At 47.0% G+C, this 25,809-nt stretch overlaps 1 protein-coding gene across 1 annotated transcript in view; it reads right to left on the reverse strand.

Annotated features, from left to right (window-relative positions):
* The window catches only part of LOC147098522 (microsomal triglyceride transfer protein large subunit-like), a 149,176-nt gene that overhangs the window by 61,427 nt on the left and 61,940 nt on the right, over positions 1-25,809 (reverse strand). Inside the window, exons 6-7 of the mRNA XM_085970317.1 lie at positions 9,306-9,445; positions 6,882-7,029 (exon numbers count right to left, since the gene is read on the reverse strand). Of these exons, the coding sequence (XP_085826443.1) occupies positions 6,882-7,029; positions 9,306-9,445 (288 nt within the window). The remainder of the gene's footprint in view (positions 1-6,881; positions 7,030-9,305; positions 9,446-25,809) is intronic.

The raw sequence follows: 25,809 nt of genomic DNA on the forward strand, positions 1-25,809 counted from the left end.
ATTTAACAAGTAACCCATGGGCTGCAGCCAAAGGAAGATAAGGTAGGACAGAGAGATTTATAGGCTTGTATTTTTTGAGGAGGTGGAAGGCATAATATGAATGCAAGTTCTTTCTTCTACTTCTAAATAACCACAGCTGATGTCCCTGCGCATTTTTGGTTTCTTGGCCAAAGTGCCCTGATTCAAGGTATTGACCTGATCAACCTTATAAATTGATTCAAAATGCTTTGTAGGGTTAAAAATCCTGCACCCTTTCTCTTATTGAAATTACACATTTCCCAGGGTGGAGGCAGGGAGGGAACATGCCTTCTGAACCCTGTATGAATGCACAAACTGACATGTACCCAGGGCAGGTCAACAACAACAACAACTTGTATTTATATAGCACCTTTAACGTAGTAAAACGTCCCATGGTGCTGCACAGGATTATTTTAAGACAAAAAGTTTGACACCGAGCAACATAAAGAGAAATTGGGGCAGATGACCAAAAGCTTGGTCAAAGAGGTAGGTTTTAAACAGAGTTTTAAAGGAGGAGAGAGAGGTAGCGAGGCGGAGAGGTTTAGGCAGGGAACTCCAGAGCTTAGGGCCCAGGTAACAGAAGGCACGGCCACCAAAGGTTGAGCGATTATAATCAGGGATCCTCAAGAGGGCAGAATTAGAGGAGCGCAGATATCTCGGGGGGTTGTGGGGCTGAAGGAGATTACAGAGATAGGGAGGGGCGAGGCCATGGAGGGATTTGAAAACAAGGATGAGAATTTTGAAATTGAGGTGCTGCTTAACCGGGAGCCAATGTAGGTCAGCGAGCACAGGGGTGATGGGCGAATGGGACTTGGTGCAAGTTAGGACACGGGCAGCCGACTTTTGGATGACCTCGAGTTTACTTAGGGAGGCCAGCCAGGAGTGCGTTGGAATAGTCAAGTCTAGAGGTAACAAAGGCATGGATGAGGGTTTCAGCAGCAGATGAGCTGAGGCAGGGGCGGAGACGGGCGATGTTACGGAGGCAGAAACAGGCAGTCTTTGTTATGCTGCGGATATGTGGTCAGAAGCTTATTTCAGGGTCAAATATGAGACCAAGGTTGCGAACAGTGTGGTTCAGCCTCAGACAGATGTTAGGGAGAGGGATGGAGTCAGTGGCTCGGGAACGGAGTTTGTGGCGGGGACCGAAAACAATGGCTTCAGTCTTCCCAATATTTAATTGGAGAAAATTTCTGCTCATCCAGAACTGGATGTTGGACAAGCAGTCTGACAATTTAGAGACCGTGGAGGGGGCCGAGGGAAAAGGTAGTGAGGTAGAGCTGGGTGTCATCAGCGTACATGTGGAAACTGGCGCTGTGTTTTCGGATGATGTCACCAAGGGGCAACATGTAGATGAGAAATAGGAGGGGGCCAAGGATAGATCCTTGGGGGACACCAGAGGTAACGATGTGGGAGTGGGAAGAGAAGCCGTTGCAGGTGATTCTCTTGCTACGATTAGATAGATAAAAATGGAACCAGGCGAGTGCAGTCCCACCCAGCGACGGTGGAGTGGCGTTGGAGGAGGATGGAGTGGTCAACTGTGTCAAAGGCTGCAGACAAGTCAAGAAGGACGAGGAGGGATAGTTTACCTTTGTCACAGTCACAAAGGATGTCATTTGTGACTTTGATGAGAGCTGTTTCGGTACTGTGGCAGGGGCGGAAACCTGACTGGAGGGATTCAAACATGGAATTGCGGGAAAGATGGGCACGGATTTGGAAGGCGACAACACATTCAAGGACTTTGGAGAGGAAGGAGGGGTTGGAGGTTGAGACAGCATTTGGAAGTAGCGTGCAGCTTAAAATGTGATGCCTGCACCTCTGTGCTCTCCCAGAAGATAGCTTGGGGTAGATATTCAACTTGCTGGTCGGGCGTAAAAATGCCTTTTTAGATTGGTCGCCAATTACTGATAAGGCCTGATGTTCATTTCAACACAGGAATTAGTTTCTGTAACGGGCAGCCAATCCGCAAAGCTCCCTTTATGCCCGGGCAGCAACAACAGCAACAACTTGCATTTACATAGCGCCTTTAATGTAGTAAAACATCCCAAGGCACTTCACAGCAACTTTATCAAACAAAATTTGACACCGAGCCACATAAAGAGAAATTGGGGCAGATGACCAAAAGCTACAGGTGACCAAAAGTTTGGTCAAAGAGGTAGGTTTTAGGGAGTGTCCTATAAAGGGAGATGGGGAGAGGTTTAGGGAGGGAATTCCAGACTTTAGGGCTGAGGCAGCTGAAGGCACGGCCGCCAATGGTGGAGCAATGAAAATCGGGGATGCGCACGAGGCCAGAATTGGAGGAGCGCAGTGTTCTTGAAGGGCTGGAGGCGGTTACAGGGATAGGGAGGGGTGAGACCACGGAGGGAATTTGAACACAAGGATGAGAATTTTAAACTCAGTGGGCGTTGCTGGACCGGGAGCCAATGTATGTCAGCAAGCACAGGGGTGGTGGGTGAATGGCAGGTTGAAAATATACCGCAATTGTTCCCACGTGGTGATTCACCTCAAGCCAGCTACCAACTGATGGAACTAAACAGGTTGACCAAAGTTTGACTGACAGCTGGCTGGGGGGGGAGGGGAGCAAGAGGCAGAGCAAGAAATTATGTCATGAAATTCTGGTTGAGATTCAGGCGCTTAACTGCATGAACATCCAGGCTACTTGAATGATACAATAGTAGTTCAGATGGGAAGCAGCAGGAGTACAATTATAACAGTTCTCAACGGATACTTAAACCTCTAACCACAGCTTCATCTCAAAGGCAGAACAAAGTGCGTCAAGATGTGAGCTTTTGAATTAGCTTGAAGATTGCATTTGACTTTGCAGAAAGGAATTGGCATAAATACAATGACAAAAACCCAAGGGCAGTGCAGAGAGACCAAGGTTATTATGATTTGGTGCTACCCTACTCTTTAATAAGTCATAAAGCCTCATCCTTGGCAAGAAAGCGGCTGCACAGCTGACCGCACACTGATTTACATACTGCGGAGAGATTACATTTTCATCTAATTGCACTTATGTGTTCAAATGACTTCCTCTGCCATGAATTCAGTTGTAAAAATGTAATAAATGGATTTAACTTTAATTCCACTAATGCATACTACCATGTATGGAAGCGGGAGAAGCAGGCCCGGGCCGTGGAGCCGGCAATAGTGAGGTGGAGGCCGCAGCGACCGGAGGATTTGTTCGGCGAGTCGGGCGGAGGCAACGCAGCGCATCGGGACGCAGCGGCAGCCACGACGACTCGCAGTCCGACTGGGAGGAGGGGAGCCGGGAATGGTGGCCAGAGGGCGAGCGGGAGAAGCAGGCCACCACACGTGGAGCCGAGCCGGCAACAGTGAGGAGGAGGCCGCGGTGACGAGGAGGACGGAGCGGCTGAGGGACATCGTGCTCCCACTGCCACTGGATGCCAAAGAATTGACTTTCTGAACACGGCGCTGTAAAAATAGCTGACGTGTCCCCACGGGGAGTAAGCATTCCATTGTACTAGTACTGGTTACATATGGCAAATAAAATTGAATTGAATTGATTGATTGATTGATTGTCTCATTTAACTGGTACAAAAATGGCTTTTCTGAGAGCATTCAGCTCTGAGGCACGTTTCAAATTGTTCTGAAAATCCACGGAATTGTGTAGCTTTGGCAAACCGAATATAGAAAGGAAACTGGAGTGTACAAAAGGTAAAATGTAGATTCGATAAGGTGATACCAACAACAACAACTTGTATTTATATAGCACCTTTAACATAGTAAAACCTCCCAAGGTGCTTCACAGGAGTATTATAAGACAAAAATTTGAGACCGAGCGGCATAAGGAGAAATATGGGCAGAGCTTGGTCAAAGAGGTAGGTTTTATGAAGCATCTTAAAGGAAGAACAAGAGGTAGAGAGGCGGAGAGGTTTAGGGAGAGAATTCCAGCGCGTAGGGCCTAGGCAACTGAAGGCACAGCAACCAATGGTTGAGCGATTATAATCAGGGATGCTCAAGAAGGCAGAATTAGAGGAGCGCAGATATCTCGGGGGGTTGTGGGGCTGGAGGAGATTACAGAAAGGGGCGAGGCCATGGAGGGATTTGAAATCAAGGATGAGAATTTTGAAATCGAGGTGTTGCTTAACCGGGAGCCAATGTAGGTCAGCGAGCACAGGGGCGATGGGTGAACGGGACTTGGTGCGAGTTAGGACACGGGCAGCCGAGTTTTGGATGACCTCAAGTTTACGTAGGGTAGAACGTGGGAGGCCAGCCAGGAGTGCGATGGAATAGTCAAGTCTAGAGGTAACAAAGGCATGGATGAGGGTTTCAGCAGCAGATGAGCTGAGGCAGGAGTGGAGACGGGCGATGTTACGGAGGTGGGCTAGGGCAAGGAAGGGAAGTGGCAGAGGCAGCTGATCGGATGGTCTCAATCTTAGAGACAAAGAAGTCCATGTGCTCCTCGCACTTGTTGTTGGAGGTAAGGGTGGAGGAGACAAAGGAGAGGGGTTTAAGAAGACGGTTAGCAGTGGAGAATAGAAGCTGGGGGTTATCTTTGCATTCCAGAATGATTCTGGAAGAGTGAGCAGTGTTGGCAGACAAGAGCAGGACCCGATAATGCTTTATGTGGTCCAGCCAGATCTAGCGGTAAATGGCTAAACCGGTTGTCCGCCATATCTGTTGAAGTCTGCGTCCCTTGGACATTAGGGAGCGAAGATGAGGGCCGTACCAGGGGGAACGACCAGGGTGAGAGAGGGTAATCGCTTTAATAGGGACTAGGGCATCAAAGGTGGTGGTGAGGGTGTGGGATGTAAGGATGTAGTTCTGACGAGAGATTAATTAAACCGGTGCGCAGAAGTTTCAAGCAAATTTAACAGCAGCTTTCAACATGATGATGAAAGGATTCGAGAGGACAGGGTCTTACTTAACGGGCGTGCATGTTGGGAACCCAACCAAAGAGGCCCGCCATGTACGAGTCACAGCCCGCACAATTTTCACAGTCTGTTAAAATTAATAATAGAAGATCATTTCCACTGGTCGGTGAATCGGCAGCAAGAGAACTCAAGGGTATTACTAAGAGCATGAAGCGGGAGGTTAGAAGGTTTTTTTTTCAGGTAAAGATTTATTAGAATATGGAGTGATTTACCAAAAGGGGCTATTGAAAGAAAGACTTGCATTTATAGAGCGCCTTTCACAACCTCAGGATGTCCCAAAGCGCTTTACAGCCAATTAAATACGTTTTTTGAAGTGTAGTCACTGTTGAAATGTAGGAAACATGGCAGTCAACTTGGGTACAAACAGCAATGAGAGAATGAGCAGATAATCTATTTTAGTGATGTTGAGGGATAAATATTGGCCAGGACACCGGGGGAAACTCCCCTACTCTTCTTCGAATAATGCCACGGGGTCTTTTACCTCCAGCTGAGAGGGCAGACAGGACCTCAGTTTAATGTCTCATCTGAAAAACAGCACCTCCGACAGTGCAGCACTCCCTCAGTACTGGACTGAGGTGTCAGCCTGGATTTTGTTCTCAAGTCCCTGGAGTGGGAGGTGATAAAACACTTAAACACAAAATATATCAAAGGGGGCATGGGGAATGCCAAAGGCTGTGATTACGTTTTCCCAATATTTGTGCCCAGCTCTGGCTGGTTAGGCTCTATGCTGGGAGCACGCCTGGAATATTTACTCCCGCATCGAACCCAGACACCGAGGCGTCGATTTAAACGTGAGCGCTTCCATTGGGCGTATCAAGCTCCAACCCTCCTGCCTGCCCTATTGAAACAGTCCAAGGCCCAAATAACGTCTGTGGCAGGCCTGATTAGCATTCCAACGGTGAACTGCTCGCAAATCGGAGGGGGCAAGAAATCCAGTGTTTCCACTGCAGACTTCCCGCCCCTCATTCCCAACCAATTGGTGGAGGGGGAGGGTGGTGCAAACTGGCCCCTGCATATCAGCGAGCTGTTCAACCATGAAGGTTTCACAACTAAACTTGATCCTGTCCTCACTTGATGTCCACATATTTTCCTGTAAGGGTGAGTGGGCTGTAATCAGGAGAAGGAAATTTTACTGATTTTTCCATCCCTCTTCCTAGCCCAAGGATTATGAGGACAACAGCAATGCCCCCAGTGCTCCAGCCACAATCATCTGACTGCACTGATGAGGCATCAATCCTGGGGCCTTCCTGGCCCAGATGGCTTGGTCCCATCAGCTGTATCACCTTAATTATTCTCATCCTGGTTTTCAAATCCCTCCATGGCCTCAGCCCTCCTTTTCTCTGTAACCTCCTCCAGCCCTACACCCAATGTTCCTGTTTAGCTGCACGGCTACGTAGTGATCTGCAGCTCCCGCGCAGGCCGCTCAACAGCGTTCTGATGTCAAAAACCGCGAATGCGCGGTAATTGGAATCGGCTGCGCACCCAAAAGAAAATTAGCAGGAATATTGCCCACAACCCTCCAAGATCTCTGCGTTCCTCCAATTCAGGCCTCTTGCGCATCCCCAATTTTAATTGCTCCACAATTGGCGGCTGTGCCTTCAACTGCCAAGACCCTAAGCTCTGGAATTCTCTCCCTAAACCTCTCTCTCCTCCTTTAAGACACTGCTTAAAACCTACCTCTTTGACCAAGCTTTTGGTCACCTGTCCTAATATCTCCTAATGTGACTTGTGTCAAGTGTTGGTTGATAACACTCCTGCAAATCGCCCTGGGGCATTTTACTATGTTAAAGGTGCCATATAAATGTTGTTGTTTGTTGTACGATCCGGTGTATCACTCAGCACAGGAATACGTAGTGAAAATGGTTCAAGACCTAACTAAGGCCGACTGAGTAAAAAGAAATGTCAGCAAACAGTGTACGGCATTTAGTCATCAAACCTGTGACGTTAGGACACAGTGTGGATACTTACAGGTGTACACACTTTGCAGGGTACCTTCTCCAGAACACCAGTCATAGATAAGGGTGTATAGATCCCGAGATTACGCAGTGCTTCCTGAAGACTTTTCCCATAAAATTCTTCGGGCCTTAGCTCTGAAGTCAAGTAGTGAAGCTGCTGTCTGTTGTGAGAAATAATTGCTTCAGTCAACTGAGTATAAAAATGGCATAATCCATCCGCTTCAGACCTGGAGCATTAAAATACATTTGGCACAGTTCAGAATAAGGAGCAAATGAAGCAAATGCTATTTGCATTAAATAGTAAAATGCATTAAATGAACATTTGGAAACCCCAGATTACCAACCCAAGCAGCCATAGAAAATTTCTGTCTGCTGGTAACTTTTCAATGCTTTGACCACACAAACTTTCCAATATCAGGGCCGGTTTTTCTCTGCTCTACAAATCAGAGCAAAAAGGTGTCTTGTTTTGCACACTTTGTACAAAAATAATAAATTGCAGGACAACGGAGTATTACAGTTTAAACTCTTTTAATGAAGCATCAGGTCTGTAAACTTTCTCAATCAATACAGCACCGTGTGGACAAGATGGAGTCAGGACCCCCTGGGTCTTCTAAACAATAGCAGTCCTTACAGATGCCTGCAGGCCAATGACAACTCCGCATGTGATCACATGTGAATATAATTAGGTATTCCTTACAGATGCCTGTGGGCCAATGATAATTCAGTATGCAAATGTTACAAAAGGGGCTTAGCCTTTTCCCCATTCTGCTCCTGAAAAGTACTGCATCTGAAGAAAGTGGACCAATATAAATTTTATCCTTCGCCCCACCATTCAGCTGCCTAGGCCGTAAGCTCAGCTCTCTCTGGTCTGTGCTGAGTTAGATGTTTTCAGTTGGGACACTAAAATTAGCCTTAATGTTACTAGTGTGAGGAATGGAAAAAATAAAATCAGCCAGCTTCCCCTCCTGATTGCTAGCTAGTGTCTCTTGCTGGAAGGTGTGCGTGTACGTGCGTGTGTATGTGTACCTGTGTGTGAGTACGCGCGTGTGTGTGTGCGCGCGTGTGTGTACGCGTGTGCGTGAGTGTGAGTACGCGTGTGCATGAGTACACGTGTGCGTGCTTGTGTGGCAGTTGGGTGAGGATGAGGTTTGGCCTAGATGATCCCTCCCTTGTAGTCAAAAATCCTGGCAAAGCACTGCGTCCAGCCTCACACCTGAAACATGGTCACTTTGAGCGAGGCGCCAAGAACTGCTGGTGTTCCATGCAACGGTAGCCTAGTAGGCGTTAGCGCCTTCAGGAGAAGACGTAGAAAACTGGAGGAAACTAAAATCAGATTTGCTTGCGCTCTGCACATTGTTGAGGTGACTGCTCGGTCGGTATAGGGCAATGATGCCATGGGCTTGATTTGAAACTCCCTCATTAATAAACAGACCAGGTTAAACTAGGGCCCTGGCTTTCCACGGGGGTTCTCCCAGCCGCCTACTGTAAGTTTGGAGGAGCCCTAGAGAAATGGTGTAGAAGGTCATCTTTAGCCATTTACGCCATTTCCCAGAGTGTTCTGCGGAAATTCCAGGCACCTATTTGAAATATTACTGCTGCTCCCTGTATGGCTGTCAGAGACTGTATTTAGAAGGGGTTAAACTACACTGCCCAGCTTCTCTGATCGGCATTGTTTAACGCTGGTGTTCACCGATTTATTGCATTGGGTTAACACTGGCATTATAATAACCACAATCAGAAATGTAGGCAAACTCTCTCTGGTTGTAAAAGATTTGAATTCCAGTCTTCGATTTTACCGTCTTCACCGCTGACTCTTGCGGGACAGTTTGGGATGAGTTGCCATATTTTGATTATGATTTAAAGGGGCACTGAATCCATGGAAAGGCAGACCCAGCCCTTGTTTGGGTGGGACTGAAGGTCAGAAGAATGCAGCATCATTTTTGTCACAATGACATTGTGCGCAAGTCTGGCTTTTGATGCGGTTTAATCATTACATTACCCGCCTGCAAAAAAAAATGTTTATTTCTGAAATCTGGTGCCCTTTGAAGGAAGAACCTGCATTTCTCTAGAGCCTTTCATGACCTCAGGACGTCCCAAAGTGCTTTACAGCCAATTAAGTAATTTTCAAGTGTAGTCACTGTTGTAATATGGGTAACTTGGCAGCCATTTTGCACACAGTAAGGTCCCACAAACAGAAATAAAGGACTAGAAAATCTGTTTTTTAGTGATGTTGGTAGAGGATAAATATTGGCCAGGAAAACGTGAGAACTCCCCTAATCTTCAAATAGTGCCATGGAATCTTTTACGTCTACCCAAGAAGGCAGATGGGCCCTGGGTCTCATCCATGGAGCAGTGCACACAAATACAACACAATAAACCAGAGCGATTATCCTTCCATTCTACATCCATGTACAAGAACAAGCAAAATTTGGCAAACCTTGAGCTGATCTTGGCACCAATTGTCGACTGAAGATTGAGGTTGACCACATGACTCTCCTCAATGACAGCTGTTTTGATAACACCATTCTCCACAGAATAAAGACCTTTACAGGTGGGCTGCCACTGAACTCCGAGAACCTTGAATGAAAGGTCAATATTTTTATCAAACATCTGTTTTAACTAATGGCTGACTGAAGGACTTTTAAGCTTCTGAAAAACACATCACATTGGAAGATCTGACAGCTTTTCTTTGGCATTCTATGAATTAAAGCAGTTGGATTCGGGAAAGGTTGGTGCAGTCGATTAGACAATGGACTTTCACCCTCTTAAACCTGGGGTCAAATGGAGCCCAGATCAATGGTCTGTCTGCAATCTCAAACCAGTTCATCATGGGCTTGGGCCTATGGCACAGAACGGGCCCTAGCTCAGTAATGGTGGCAATCTCACTCAAAGGCCACAGAAAGCTGGTGTGGGAAATGGGAAAAATGTCACTGATGCAGCAGGTGTGCTGTGCTGAAGTGCAATTTTGGGACAAAAAAAAGACTTGCATTTATATAGCGCCTTTCATGACCTCCTCAGGACATCCCAAAGCGCTTTACAGCCAATGACGTACGCTTGAAGTGTAGTCACTGTTGCAATGTAGGAAATGTGGCTACTTTCTGGTAGTGCAAAATCGCTGAATTTACCCTCTTCTAGACACACTAAACTGTATGCAGATTTAAAGCCTAGAAAATATTCCCTAGAGATCTTTACCATACTTCCAGTAATTCTCAATTATATGTTCCAACATGAAGCTATGGTCAGCACATTTAGGATTTTTTAGGACTGAAATGAGGAGAAATTTCTTCACTCAAAGGGTTGTGAATCTTCGGAATTCTCTACCCCAGAGGGTTGTGGATGCTCAGTCATTGAGTATATTCAAGACAGAGATCGACAGATTTTTGGATACTGATGGACTCAAGGGATGTGGGAATAGTGCGGGAAGGTGGCGTTGAGGTAGACAATCAGCCATGATTTTATTGAATGGCAGAGCAGGCTAGAAGGGCCGAATGGCCTACTCCTGCTCATATTTCTTATGTTCTTATACATCTAGGTCCCCTTCTGAAGCTACACATAATAATTTGTCTGCAGCTTTCCATTCAGGTATTCCCTGCATCCTATCAGTGTGCACTTTAGCAAGCATCTTCCCTATCAGAGTCAGTAGACTAATCCCCCTCGAATTCCTATACCACTTTGCATGGCACTACTCGAAGATCAGGGGCGTTCTCCACGGTATCCTGGTCAATATTTATCCTTCAACCAACATCACAAAAACAGATTATCTGGTCATTACCACATTGCTCTTTGTGGGATCTTGCTGTGTGCATATTGGCTACCATGTTTGCCTACATTACAACAGTGGTTGTAAAGCTTTGGGACATCCTGAGGTTGTGAAAGGCGCTATATAAATGTAAGTCTTTCTTTAATATTGTCATGAACAATTTCGTGAGTGAAGCAATGAAAAGAAAAGAAAGACTTTTATTTATATAGCGCCTTTCACGACCTCAGGACGTCCCAAAGCGCTTTACAGCAAATGAAGTAATTTTTGAAGTGCAGCCACTATTGTAATGGAGGAAACGGGCATGTGACACACTGAAGGTGGTGAACCTGAAGGCACAAAGGCAGGTCATGGCCTGGAAAAGGACCTGCAATATGCAGTATTGTTGCCATTCTCACTGTATTGGTTATCACTATCTGTTGACCAAGGAACTTAATGTTGAAGGAAAGAGTTGGGGCTCGAGAAACTTCCCAACTACTGAGATTATACCCATAAAGAGCACAGAAGGGTGAAAGGAGATTGAAGTCATCAATGATGGTGACTATGTGCAAATGAACATGGAGGTTATTTTTTTTAAATTCCTTCTCAGGGTGGGGGTGTCGTTGGCAAGGCCAGCATTTATTGTCCATCCCTAGTTTCCCTTGAGAAGGTAGTTGTGGGCCTTCTTGAACTGCTACAAGTGGGAAGATGGTTGCCTAATGAAGGGATGTGGGACAGAGGTGAAGATGTACTTTTAGCTGGAGGGACCTGAAGGAGAAGAGACATATCACAGGATGTGAACAGGAGAATGCATGAGGCTCGCGTCCAGTTGGCACCTCTCCATGGTACTAAGAAGACCCTGAAAATGGCACGAAAGCAGAAGTTGGATGTTTCTGGATCGTGCTGTGGAAGCAGGCTGTGGGCGTCAGAGTGACCAGCACTGAAATAACCAGACGTGACCTGTGTGCATTGACAGGACATGTTATGGAGAGAAGAATGTGATGGGCTGGGTACAGCAAGTGTGCTGAACGTACCCTGAGAAGGTGAGGGAATAATATGTAGCGTCTTATGGTGTCAACGCATCTCAAGGTGCTTCACGCAATGAATAATGTTTGAGGGACAGCGGCTGTTGTTATGTGGGCAAAGCCATTGTGCATCAGCGACGTCCCATAAAGAGCAATGAGATGAATAATCAATTAATCTGCTTTTTGGTGGGGTTGGATGGGGGAAGAATGTTGCTCAGGACACAGGCTGCGAAGGGTCCACGTGGAAGGTCAAGATTGTGTTGGCAGGGCAATGTATGGGAACAACTGAATGCAAGAATGGCAATGGCCAGACAATGGCAATGGACAGAGAATGGCAATGGACAGAGAATGGCAATGGACAGAGAATGGCAATGGACAGAGAATGGCAGAGCGGACAGAGAATGGCAATGGACAGAGAATGGCAGAGCGGACAGAGAGGCAGAGCGGACAGAGAGGCAGAGCGGACAGAGAGGCAGAGCGGACAGAGATGCAGAGCGGACAGAGAGGCAGAGCGGACAGACAATGGCAGAGCGGACAGAGAGGCAGAGCGGACAGAGAGGCAGCGCGGGCAGAGAGGCAGAGCGGACAGAGACGCAGAGCGGACAGAGAGGCAGAGCGGACAGAGAGGCAGCGCGGGCAGAGAGGCAGAGCGGACAGAGACGCAGAGCGGACAGAGAGGCAGAGCGGACAGACAATGGCAGAGCGGACAGAGAGGCAGAGCGGACAGAGAGGCAGAGCGGACAGAGAGGCAGAGCGGACAGAGAGGCAGAGCGGACAGAGAGGCAGAGCGGACAGAGAGGCAGAGCGGACAGAGAGGCAGAGTGGACAGAGAGGCGGACAGAGAGGCAGAGCGGACAGAGAGGCAGAGCGGACAGAGAGGCAGAGCGGACAGAGAATGGCAGAGCGGACAGAGAGGCAGAGCGGACAGAGAATGGCAGAGCGGACAGAGAGGCAGAGCGGACAGAGAATGGCAGAGCGGACTGTTAAGTCTGTGGGTTGTATTATAAATAATCACAGACTCCACTGTTAACAAAATAAAACACGTCTTTACTATTCAGAGGCTCGGGCGATTCTGCCCTAGTTAACGTATCACAACCCTTATATACTGGTGTGGTCACTATTGGTATTACAGTATACATGAGCCAACAAATAGTGCCACACCGAAAGTAGTGCTCTTAAAGGCGAACGGTTACATTCTATAGTTCCCTTAAAGGTAAACGGTTACATACACAACACTCCTCCCTTTTTAGCTTATTACTTACAGAATCCCCTTTAAACATACAATCTTCAACTTCATATAACAGTTTACAGATATACTCTCGATGGAGTCAACGTCATATAACAGTTTACATGTTTAGTCTCTGTGGAGGTTTCCGGATCCTCTCTGGATAACGCCGAAGTGGTGTCGTCATTCCTAGCGGCCCAGTAGGGGTGCCTGGCAAAATCGATTCAGCTGGAACAACAGTGTCAGGTTCATCTGAATCCAATGTTACTAGATCAGCAGTAGGTGTTCTAGGTATTTCAGTTTCAACATTACTCGGGTCAGGTGGTGAAGTCGAGTGCTCATTTGTGGCGGACTCTATGAGCTGGTCAACATGGCGCCTTATTACATTGTCCCCAATGTTCACCGTGTACATCAACGGGCCTAGCCTTTTTTTAATAGTTCCAGGCTGCCATTTTTCTGTACGATAGTCCCGGGCCAAAACTTGTTGCCCCATCTTGAAAGACCTAGTTGCCCTGTCATTGATGTTCTGGAATTGCCGGTTCTCCACGTACCTTCTGACATTGGGTTTAAGTAGATCCAGCCGGCATCTTAAGCGTCTGTTAAAAAACATCATTGCGGGAGTTTGATTTGTGACCGCATGTGTTGCATTTCGGTATGCCAACAAAAAACTGTCTACCTTATGTTGTAGACTTATGTCTTCATTACTCATGGCCTTTACGGCCTTCTTGAAGGTCTGGACGAACCTTTCAGCCAACCCATTGGAGGCGGGATGGTATGGGGCTGATGTGTAATGTTTAACCCCATTGCTCTTTAGGAATTTCTTGAATTCCTCGGACACAAATTGTGGTCCGTTATCGGAACAGATCTGTTCCGGCAGGCCATTCCGAGCAAACATGGTTCTTAACACCGTGATGGTTTTCTCCGTCGTGGTGGTGGTCATTTTAATTACTTCCGGCCACTTGGAGTGGGCATCTACCGCTATCAGGAACATCGAGTCCATAAATGGACCAGCAAAGTCGATGTGTACTCTTTGCCAAGGAGATGAGGGCCACTCCCATGGGTGCAGAGGAGCCGGTGGTGGTGCGTTCTGAACCCTCTGACATCCTAGGCAATTCTTGGTGATCTCCTCTATGTTCCCGTCAATGCCTGGCCACCACACAAATGCTCTCGCTAAATTCTTCATCTTTACTCCACCCAGATGTCCTTCGTGCAGCTCCTTGAGTACTTTCTTTTGGAGTTTGGGCGGAATCACCACTCTCGACCCACAGATTAGGGTTCCCCGGCACACCGACAGTTGTTCTTTCCTCTGTGAGAATGCCTGCAGTGTTGGTTCGCTCTGTGCTGGCCATCCCTTCACCGTTAAGTCATAGACTCGTGAAAGAGTCGGGTCATTCCTTGTCTCCTTCTCAATCATTGAGTTTGTTATCGGCAGACATTCCACAATGGACGAGTGGAACAACTCCACTGGGTCCCCTGTACTCGCTTCTTCTACTGTCGGCAATGGTAAGCGTGATAACCCATCGGCATTTCCGTGTTTTGTTGACCTTTTGTACTCAATGTCATACTGGTGTGCCCCAAGTAAGACTGACCATCTTTGTAGCCTTTGTGCTGTCATGTTGGACACGGCCTTGTTCGGGTTAAATATGGACACCAACGGCTGGTGGTCTGTCAGCAATGTGAACCTCTTACATTGCAAGTAATGGTTGAATTTCTTCACGCCCCACACAAGACTGAGGGCCTCCCTGTCTATCTGGGCGTAATTTCGCTCCGCGGTTGTCAAAGATCGGGACGCGAAAGCCACTGGCCTTTCCGAGCCATTTGGAAGCCTGTGCGAAAGTACTGCTCCAATTCCGTACGGTGAAGCATCACACGCCAGCCGAAGAGGTAATGCTGGGTTGAAATGAGCCAACACTTCCTCGGAGGTAATCAACTCCTTGCTTCTGCGAAAAGCCTTTTTGCACTCCTCACTCCACTTCCATGGTGTCTCCTTTCGCAACAGCTCATTCAGTGGATGCAGCACCGTGGACAAATTTGGTAGGAACTTGTGGTAGTAATTGATCAACCCCAAGAATGATCTTAACTGTGACACGTTCCCTGGAGCGGGAGCCTTCACGACCGCTTCTATCTTCTCCGGTGATTTATGTAGTCCCTCGCGGTCAATGATATGACCGCAGTATGAGATTCGTTTTTGGAAAAACTCACACTTATTGCGGTTAACCCTAAGGCCATACTCCTTTAACCTGGTGAGTACCAGTTTCAAATTCGTGAGGTGTTCCTCTTCATCCATTCCCGTGATTAGGATATCATCCAAATAGCACTGCGTGCTTGGAATTCCTTGTAACACCTGTTCCATGGCCCTCTGCCAAATTGCTGGTGCCGAAGCCACTCCAAAGACCAGTCTGTTATAACGGTACAAACCTCTGTGGGTATTGATAGTTAGGTATTGGCGTGACTCTTCCTCAACCTCCATCTGCAAATATGCCTGAGCTAGGTCTATCTTCGTGAAGTGTTTTCCTCCAGCCAACGAAGCGAAAATATCTTCAATCCTTGGCAGCGGGTATTGCACCGAATGAAGCACTGGGTTCACTGTGATCTTGAAATCCCCGCAGATACGGACCTTCCCCGGTCCCCCTGGCTTACTACTTGGTGAGGATTTCATGACGGGTACAATGGGCGTGGCCCACTCACTGTAGTCTACTTTTGACAGAACCCCTGATCGTTCAAGTTCTTCTAGTTCTGCCTCCACTGCTGGTCGTATTGCATACGGTACCGACCTGGCCTTACAAAACTTTGGGCTTGCATGTTCTGCAATCTTAACCCTTGCTTTAATACCTCGCAGCTTACCCAGCCCTTGTTGGAATACTTCTTTCGCTTCATCTAATATTCGGGACAACTGTTCAGATTTGACGTCCTCTTTCTCGTGCTCCACCGACATGGCGTTTAGCTCATGCCAATCCATCTTTATTTTTTGGATCCACTCCCATCCTAGAAGTGGTGGACCTCCCTCAGGCAGTACATACAGATCCAGACGGCGGTAATTTTTGTCTTTGTATCGCACATTAACTCCTGCCTTCCCAATAGGGAATACTTTGTGTCCCGTGTATGTCTGTAGTACTAATTCTGTATTCCGTAGTGGAATATGTTTGAAAAACTTTTTATAGTCATGCTTATTCATGACCGTCAATGCCGATCCCGTGTCTACTTCCATTTTGACTTTGGCCTTTTCAATCCGCAGCGTCATCCAAATGGTTTGTCTGTCAGCTTCGTTGTTCACGTTGTGAATTTTTAGACTGTCCAGTCCCTTGTATTTGAAGTGTGAGTCGGACTTTTGTTCCCTTGGACTCTTCTTGTACCCTTTTTTTGCGGACTCCCTCTTGTTGTCCGTCATTCTTGACCGGCATACTTTTGCTATGTGCCCGATCCTGCCACATTTCCTACATTCTTGGTTCTTAAACCAGCACTGATTCTGGTCGTGCGTTGTCTTTCCACAACGGTAGCATTTGGAAGTGCTTGCAGTAATTTGATCCTTCAGCACTGCTACGATCTCTTCGAAGGTCTGGTCCACTGGTTTAACTGGTGCTATTAGATGTTTCAAGAGCCCGTATGTTTTTGCTCCCATCGAATTTAACAAAGTTATTGCCTTGTCGTATATGGCTACGCAATATATTCCTATGCGTTCCCCATACGTGGCCCTGTCTTCTATTTCAGCATTAAAATCATTAATATTTCCTCGCTTAGGCATCTTCTTCTCTTTCCGAGAACAGCACAAGTATTTCTTTACTTATTATTAATTTTCTTCTCTTCTTGAGAACACCACAAGTATTGCTTTACTTATTTCTTGTTTCTGAAAATTCTAATTAATTTTCTAAGATGGCGGTTTCCCGCTTCTGCCTTCTTCCCCTGCGGTTTTCCCGCGAAAAATGGCGGCTTTCCCGCGCTTCTCGCTCTCCCCGCCCACTTCAATGGCGGTTTTCCCGCACTTGACGGTCTTCGCCCGTCCCCCGACGCTGACTTTCAGCCCGAGTGCGGCTCTTATCAGCGGATGCGATCGATGGCCCGGCTGCGCCTCGCACTTGAAAGCGGCCCCCGGCCTCTGGTTCACCCGCTCGCGCGGATCTTGCTCGCTCCCTCCCGGGCTCTGGCTTACCCGCTCGCGCGTTTCACCGCGGCTCTTATCAGGGATTGCGATCGCCCTTATCTCCCGATCGGTGGCACTGTCTTTGCAGCCAACGCTGCGGCTTACCCACGAGGTTATGGAGGCTTCAGGGTCCTAATGCCTGTCGCTTCCAGCCTGTCGGTTCCAGACTGGTGAGGATTGAAACCTCTCTTCAACGTCCTGTCTTCGGACGAAGCCGCCGTGGAACAACTGCCGCAGGGTTCGAATCCTGACTCGTCGCCAATGTTAAGTCTGTGGGTTGTATTATAAATAATCACAGACTCCACTGTTAACAAAATAAAACACGTCTTTACTATTCAGAGGCTCGGGCGATTCTGCCCTAGTTAACGTATCACAACCCTTATATACTGGTGTGGTCACTATTGGTATTACAGTATACATGAGCCAACAAATAGTGCCACACCGAAAGTAGTGCTCTTAAAGGCGAACGGTTACATTCTATAGTTCCCTTAAAGGTAAACGGTTACATACACAACACGGACAGAGATGCAGAGCGGACAGAGAGGCAGAGCGGACAGAGAATGGCAGAGCGGACAGAGAGGCAGAGCGGACAGAGAGGCAGAGAGGACAGAGACGCAGAGCGGACAGAGAGGCAGAGAGGACAGAGAGGCAGAGCGGACAGAGAGGCAGAGCGGACAGAGAGGCAGAGCGGACAGAGAGGCAGAGCGGACAGAGAGGCAGAGCGGACAGAGCGGCAGAGCGGACAGAGAGGCAGAGCGGACAGAGAGGCAGAGCGGACAGAGAGGCAGAGCGGACAGAGAGGCAGAGCGGACAGAGACGCAGAGCGGACAGAGAGGCAGAGAGGACAGAGAGGCAGAGCGGACAGAGAGGCAGAGCGGACAGAGATGCAGAGCGGACAGAGACGCAGAGTGGACAGAGACGCAGAGCGGACAGAGCGGACAGAGAGGCAGAGCGGACAGCGGAACAGTCAGGGCTTGGAGCACCTGTGGCCTGCTTGGTTGGTGGCTCAAAGTTGCAGAGCCAATTTCCTGCCACTAGAGGGCACCATCAACAACAACCCATGGAGCTTATAGCGAGAAACCAAACACTCCACAGCACAGGAAAATCCACACCCATCACTGTTCTAACCAGTGCCCACATATGACCTTCCACCACCTGTTAATGCCCTACTTCACAAAAAATTTATTGCCTTTCCCAACCAGTCTTGGTAAAAAAAAAGAATCTCTTAACTCTCACTCCTACTTCTCAACTGATACGGATTTAGGTCATTTTAAAGGTGCCAATTGATCCTCAGGCAATACCTTTCTCTGAGAGTTCGTTCCACCTATCGACTATTCCATAGGAAAGAGCATTTTTTTCCTAATCTCTAGGCTTGCAAATTCTGCAATAGTGTGCTCTGGTCCTAAGCTCATTGTCCAATAGCCTGCTCGCTTCAATATTAAGAAGTTTGCAGATGTTACAAAAATTGGCCGTGTGGTTGATAGTGAGGAAGAAAGCTGTAGACTGCAGGAAGATATCAATGGACCCAACATCAGGTGGACAGGAAAGTGGCAAATGGAATTCAGTGTGTGAGGTAAAGCATTTGGGGAAGGGCTAACAAGGCAAGGGAATTAACAATAAATGGTAGGACACTGAGAAGATTAGAGGTACAGAGGGACCTTGGAGTGCATATCCAGATTCCTGAAGGTAGCAGGACAGGTAGGTAAGGTGGTTAAGAAGGCATACGGGATACTTCCCTTTATTAGCCGAGGCATAGAATATAAGAGCAGGGAGGTTAAGCTTGAACTGTATAAAACACTAGTTAGGCTGCAGCTAGAGTACTGCGTATAGTTCTGGTCACCACATTACAGGAAAGATGTGATTGCACTCGAGAGGGTATAGAGGAGATATACGAGGAGGTTGGAGAATTTTGGAAATGAGGAAAGACTGGATAGGCTGGGGTTGTTCTCTTTGAAACAGAGGAGGCTGAGGGGAGACTAGATTGAGGTGTATAAAATTATGAGGGGCCTAGATGGGGTGGATAGGAAGGATTTATTTCCCCTAGCAGAGAGGTCAATAACCAGGGGGCATAGATTTAATGTAACTGGTAGAAGGATTAGAGGGGAGTTGAGGAGAACTTTTTTCACCCAGAGGGTGGTGGGGGTCTGGAACTCACTGCCTGAAAGGGTGATGGAGGCAGAAACCCTCATCACATTAAAAAAATATTTGGATATTCACTTGAAGTGCTGTAACCTACAGGGCTACGGACCAAGAGCTGGAAAGTGGGATTAGGCTGGATCGTTCTTTTTTGGCCGGCACAGGCACAATGGGCCGAATGGCCTCCTTCTGTACCGTAAATTTTCTATGATTATTTTAAACTTTCGTATTTTGTCTCCTCTCAGTGAAAAATAAGCTTAATCACTTAAACCTTTCTTCACAAGGTCTGGAAACTTCTTGGTCACTTTTCCCTGACCGCCCCCCCCCCCCTTCTGTCAGTGTCAGCTGTGGCTCAGTGGGCAGCACTCTCACCTCTGAGTCAGTAAGGTTGTGGGTTCAAGTCCCACTCCAGAGACTGGAGCACATAATCTAGGCTGACACTCCAGTGCAGTACTGAGGGAGTGCTGCACTGTCGGAGGTGCCATCTTTCAGATGAGATGCTAAACCGAGGCCCTGTCTGTTCTCTCAGGTGGATGTAAAAGATCCCGTGGCACTATTTTGAAGAAGAGCAGGGGAGTTATCCCTGGTGTCCTGGCCAATATTTATCCCTCAATCAACATCACTAAAATAGATTATCTGGTCATCTGTTTGTGGGAGCTTGCTATGTGCAAATTGGTTGCCACGTTTCCTACATTGCAACAGTGACTACACTTCAAAAAGTACTTTATTGGCTGTAAAGCGCTTTGAGACGTCCGGTGGTCGTGAAAGGCGCTATATAAATGCAAGTCTTTCTTTCTTCCAATGCAGCCATGGCTGGGAAATTTCTTGGAGCTGCTCCTGCTTTGCTGGCAGTGCCAGGGAAACACTGTTTATGCACCGTGCAAGTGCGCAAAAGGGACTTATGATGCACTTACGATGAAATAACGGCGGCGTGCGAGCAGATCCAAGGATTTTTCCGGTCTGTGACGGGTAAAAGCTCAAGTTCTGTACAAGAGGCTGTTACTTAATCTTAAAATGCAGCCAATGGCCGACTAATCAGAGATGATGAAAATAAATATGGTCCTCTTAATTAAACCTCTAGAGATGGACCCTCCTAGATGCCGGGTTTGATTTAACAAAAGCTTGACTGCAAGCAATTGTTAAAAACACATATAAACAGGGCATCAAATAGTTAACTGACACGACACAAAGGAGCAGATAGTCTGACTATCAAACTCAACATCCCGATATTTGAGAGGATCATACTCAATGTTCCCTCGAATTTTTTTTTAGTGCATGGTCCTTTTAAATTTGCTGCACGGCCGCGCATGTGCGGTATCTCTTCCAGCGGCTACAGCCTGTGAGCGGCCTGCGTCGGATCTCCGGATTGATGTGAGGTCGCGTGCCTGCGCACCTTAGGGGGAACTTTGCTCATACTACATTTCTGGGCTGCTATTTTCAGGCAGCGCTGAATGTTGTAAAGTTAACACAGACAGGAATGTAGTACGTGGGCTAAGTGTATCCACATGAAATTTGCCGATCGGAATCACCACACCAACGATAAAAGACTAGAACAAAGGTGACATGTCAGGGAAACGGGAATATCATTCCATTTTAGCCACTTGCTTTATTGGCTCATTATCTTGGCTCTGGTATAAAACGGATCATGGCAATTCTGTAAAGTCTTGGGCTGCAATTGTGCCCATTCAGGTCCACAGTGTGTGCAAACTATTTTACTGCGTTCAGACTTTGTGTTAATTATGTAAATGGCACAACCATTAATTCACTGCTACAGACAGGTAGTACTGCACTACATGTGTATACAGAGGTTAAATAGGGCCCCGTGCCAATCAGAGTGATAACTGCAGAGCATCTGGATGTCCATGAATCTCGGGTTAGCCATGAACCTTCTGCTCTGAAGCATGAATTAGAAATCAGGCAGTTGTGATAGTACACACAGCAGTTTCTGCACTGAAATGCCCCCTACATGAAACTGTGGCCTCCTGATGACATCAATAGGCTACCAGCATTGTCCCACTTGCAAGTCCCCTTCTCCTATCCACAGGTACAGAAAATGTTCGGACGTTTATAACTCCGCTTGCATTTTACGGGTTAATTTGTAGAGCTCTACAACTAGAATATTCTGCGGGGGTGGGGGGTGGGGGAGAGAGAGGGGACAATCACCAATGAATCAATGGTACCAGGTCCTTATCAGCTGAAACTATCACATCATCAGAACGCGATTACGCTTCAGATTTTCTGGCGGCTAGGAGCAATTAATTCTTTGCTTTGGAACGACTCCAAAACTAGCCAGCTGTGCACTAGGAATTCTATATATACCACAGCGTAGAGGTACAGGTCTGTTAAACACATCGGGGTAGAAATTGATCTTGTGGGGGCAGCGCGAGATGGGCGGGTATCGCATCAGTCGCCCGTTATACGCTCTGCTCGATATTCAGTTCTACTAACCTCAATGCTTTGCATCATCGCCCCAGACAAGTTTCCACCCCCCATTTCAGTTTTGTGCATTGGTCTCTTATATGCTGAATTGTTCAGATGCAGGGAGTGGCGTTAATATTTGAGTCCAATTCCTTCCCCTCGACTCCTTGCGTCCATTCTCACAGCTGCTATATGCTCTCCAGTATCTCATCCAATCAGCCACTATTGGGAGGTGGAAGAGAGAATACAACACAGGCCTATCTTTCCCCTCTAAAGACAGCAAAGGAAACCCAATCATCGCCTCCAGAACCGTTCTTGATGCCACGAATATGCAGTCTCCAGAGAATACAACCACTACACCAGCAAAGACATGCCGAACCAGGCTGGCTTGAACAGCCTATCACCAACCTGTCTCAAATCTAGGAGGCTATTTTGGACCGTTGCCAAAGTCCTTCAGCGATTTCCCCTCAGCCTTGATGACCAATGGCAAAATGCTTGGAAGAACTGTGACATACCGAACGGATTCCTTACAGAGGACCCCACAGTACAACCTGAAGGATCAAACCTTCCTCGCAAACAGTGGACAACCATCAACCACCTCAGAACCAGTCATGGTGGATGCTGCCACCTTCTCCATAGATGGATATTGTTGGGGAGGATGGCTTATCGGGGTAAGGCAGCAGCAACCAACTTCCTGGCACCGTGGGTGGTTCTGCTGCACGGGACGGGAGGAAAAAGAGCGGGAGAGCTATAGTGATAGGGATTCTATTGTAAGGGGAATAGATAGGCATTTCTGCGGTCGCAAACGAGACTCCAGGATGGTATGTTGCCTCCCTGGTGCAAGAGTGAAGGAAGTCTTGGGGCGGCTGCAGGCCTTCTGGAGGGGGAGGGTGAACAGCCAGTTGTCGTGGTGCATATAGGTACCAACGATATAGGTAAAAAACGGGATGAGGTCCTAAAAGCTGAATATAGGGAGTTAGGAGGTAAATTAAAAAATAGGACCTCAAAGGTAGTAATCGCAGGATTGCTATCAGTGCCACGTGCTAGTCAGAGTAGAAATAGAAGGCTATTTCAGATGAATACGTGGCTAGAAGACTGGTGCAAGGGGGAGGGATTCAAATTCCTGGGACATTGGAACCGGTTCTGGGGGAGGTGGGACCAGTACAAACTGGATGGTTTGCACCTGGGCAGGACTGGGACCGATGGCCTAGGGGGAGTGTTTGCTAGTGCTGTTGGGGAGGGTTTAAACTAAAATGGCAGGGGGTTGGGAACCTGTGCAGGGAGACAGAGGAAAGGGAAGCAAGGATAGAAGCAAAAGACAGGAAGGAGAAAAGCAAAAGTGGAAGTCAGAGAAATCAAGGGTGTAAATCAAACATGAACGCAGTAAACAATAATTCTAAAAGGTCTAAGAGTGTTAAAAAAACAAGCCTGAAGGCTTTGTGTCTTAATGCGAGGAGCATTCGTAATAAGGTGGATGAATTAGCTGCGCAAATAGATGTAAACGGATATGATATAATTGGGATTACGGAGACATGGCTCCAGGGTGACCAAGGCTGGGAATTCAACATCCAGGGGTATTCAATATTCAGGAAGGACAGGCAAAAAGGAAAAGGTGGTGGGGTAACATTACTGGTTAAACAGGAGATTAACACAATAGTAAGGAAGGATATTAGCTCTGATGATGTGGAATCTGTATGGGTAGAGCTGAGAAATACCAAGGGGCAGAAAACGTTAGTGGGAGTTGTATACAGACCCCCAAACAGTAATGCTGAGGTTGAGGATGGCATTAAACGGGAAATTAGAGATGCGTGCAATAAGGGCACAGCAGTTATCATGGGTGACTTTAATCTACATATAGATTGGTCTAACAAAATTAGTAACAATACCGTGGAAGAGGAATTCCTGGAGTGTATACGGGATGGTTTCCTGGACCAATATGTCGAGGAACCAACTAGAGATCAGGCCATCTTAGACTGGGTATTATGTAATGAGAAAGGATTAATGAACAATCTTGTTGTGCGACGCCCCTTGGGGAGAAGCGATCATAATATGATAGAATTCTTCATTAAGATGGAGAGTGAAGTAGTTGACTCAGAGACTTGGGTACTGAATTTAAATAAAGGAAATTACGATGGTATGAGGTGCGAGTTGGCTAGGATGGATTGGGGAATGTTACTTAAAGGGTTGATGGTGGATAGGCAATGGCAAACATTTAAAGATCGCATGGATGAACTACAGAATTTGTTCATCCCCGTTTGGCATAAAAATAAAACAAAAAAGGTGACTCAACCGTGGCTAACAAGGGAAATTAGGGATAACATAAGATTCAAGGAGAGGACGTATAAATTGGCCAGAAAAAGCAGCAAACCTGAGGATTGGGAGCAGTTTAGGATTCAGCAAAGGAGGACAAAGGGATTAATTAAGAGGGGGAAAATAGAGTATGAGAGTAAGCTTTCAGGGAACATAAAAACTGACTGTAAAAGTCAAGTGTAGGTCCCTTGCAGTCAGAATCAGGGGAATTTATAATGGGGAACAAAGAAATGGCAGACCAATTAAATACATACTTTGGTTCTGTCCTTACAAAGGAGGACACAAATAAACTCCCAGAGATGTCGGGGAACATAGGGTCTGATGAGAGGGAGGAACTGAATGAAATCAGTATTTGTAGGGAAATGGTGTTAGGGAACTTGATGGGATTAAAGGCCGATAAATCCCCAGGGCCTGATAATCTACATCCTAGGGTACTTAAGGAAGTGGCCCTAGAAATAGTAGATGCATTGCTGGTCATCCTCCAAAATTCTATAGACTCTGGAACAGTTCCCATGGATTGGAGGGTAGCTAATGTAACCCCACTATTTAAAAAAGGTGGTAGAGAAAAAACGGGGAATTATAGACCGGTAAGCCTGACATCGGTAGTGGAGAAAATGCTAGAGTCCATTATAAAAGATGGAATAGCAGAGCACTTGGAAAACAGTGACAGGATCGGACAAAGTCAACATAGATTTACAAAAGTTAAATCATGCTTGACTAATCTACTGGAATTTTTTGAGGATGTAACTGGTAGAATAGATAAGGGAGAACCAGTGGATGTGATGTATTTGGACTTTCAGAAGGCTTTCGATAAGGTCCCGCATAAGAGACTAGCGTGCAAAGTTAAAGCACATGGGATTGGGGGTAAGGTACTGACTTGGATAGAAAACTGGTTGGCAGACAGGAAGCAAAGAGTTGGAATAAATGGGTCTTTTTCCGAGTGGAAGGCAGTGACTAGTGGGGTACCACAGGGATCGGTGCTATGACCCCAGTTATTCACAATATATATTAATGATCTAGACGAGGGAATTAGATGTAATATCTCCAAGTTTGCAGATGACACAAAGCTGGGTGAGCGTGTGTGATGTGAGGAGGATGTAGAGAAACTCCAGTACGATTTGGACAGGTTGGGCGATTGGGCAGATGCATGGCAGATGCAGTATAATGTGGATAAATGCGAGGTTATCCACTTTGGTGGCAAAAACAGGAAGGCAGATTATTATCTGAATGGCAATAGATTGGGAAAAGGGGAAGTGCAACGAGACCTGGGTGTCCTTGTGCACCAGTCGCTGAAGGTAAGCATGCAGGTGCAGCAGGCGGTTAAGAAGGCAAATGGTATGCTGGCCTTCATAGCGAGAGGATTCGAGTACAGGAGCAAGGATGTCTTGCTGCAGTTGTACAGGGCCTTGGTAAGACCACACCTTGAGTATTGTGTGCAGTTTTGGTCGCTTTATCTGAGGAAGGATGTTCTTGCCATGGAGGGAGTGCAGCGAAGATTCACCAGACTGATACCTGGGATGGCAGGAATGACGTATGAAGAGAGATTGGGTCGATTAGGCTTATATTCGCTGGAGTTTAGAAGAATGAGAGGGGATCTCATTGAAACTTATAAAATTCTAACAGGACTAGACAGATTAGATGCAGGAAGGATGTTCCCGATGGCGGGGAAGTCCAGAACCAGGGGTCACAGTCTAAGGATAAGGGGTAAGCCATTTAGGACTGAGATGAGGAGGAATTTCTTCACCCAGAGAGTGGTGAACCTGTGGAATTCTCTACCACAGAAGACAGTTGAGGCCAATTCATTAAATATATTCAAGGAGGAGTTAGATATATTTCTTAAGGCTAAAGGGATCAAGGGATATGGGGAGAAAGCAGGGACAGGGTACTGAATTTGGATGATCAGCCATGATCGCATTGAATGGCGGAGCAGGCTCATGCGGCCGAATGGCCGAC

Source organism: Somniosus microcephalus, chromosome 29 (assembly GCF_052327205.1).
Source record: "Somniosus microcephalus isolate GS21.2 chromosome 29, FLI_Smic_1.0, whole genome shotgun sequence".
NCBI lineage: Eukaryota > Metazoa > Chordata > Chondrichthyes > Squaliformes > Somniosidae > Somniosus > Somniosus microcephalus.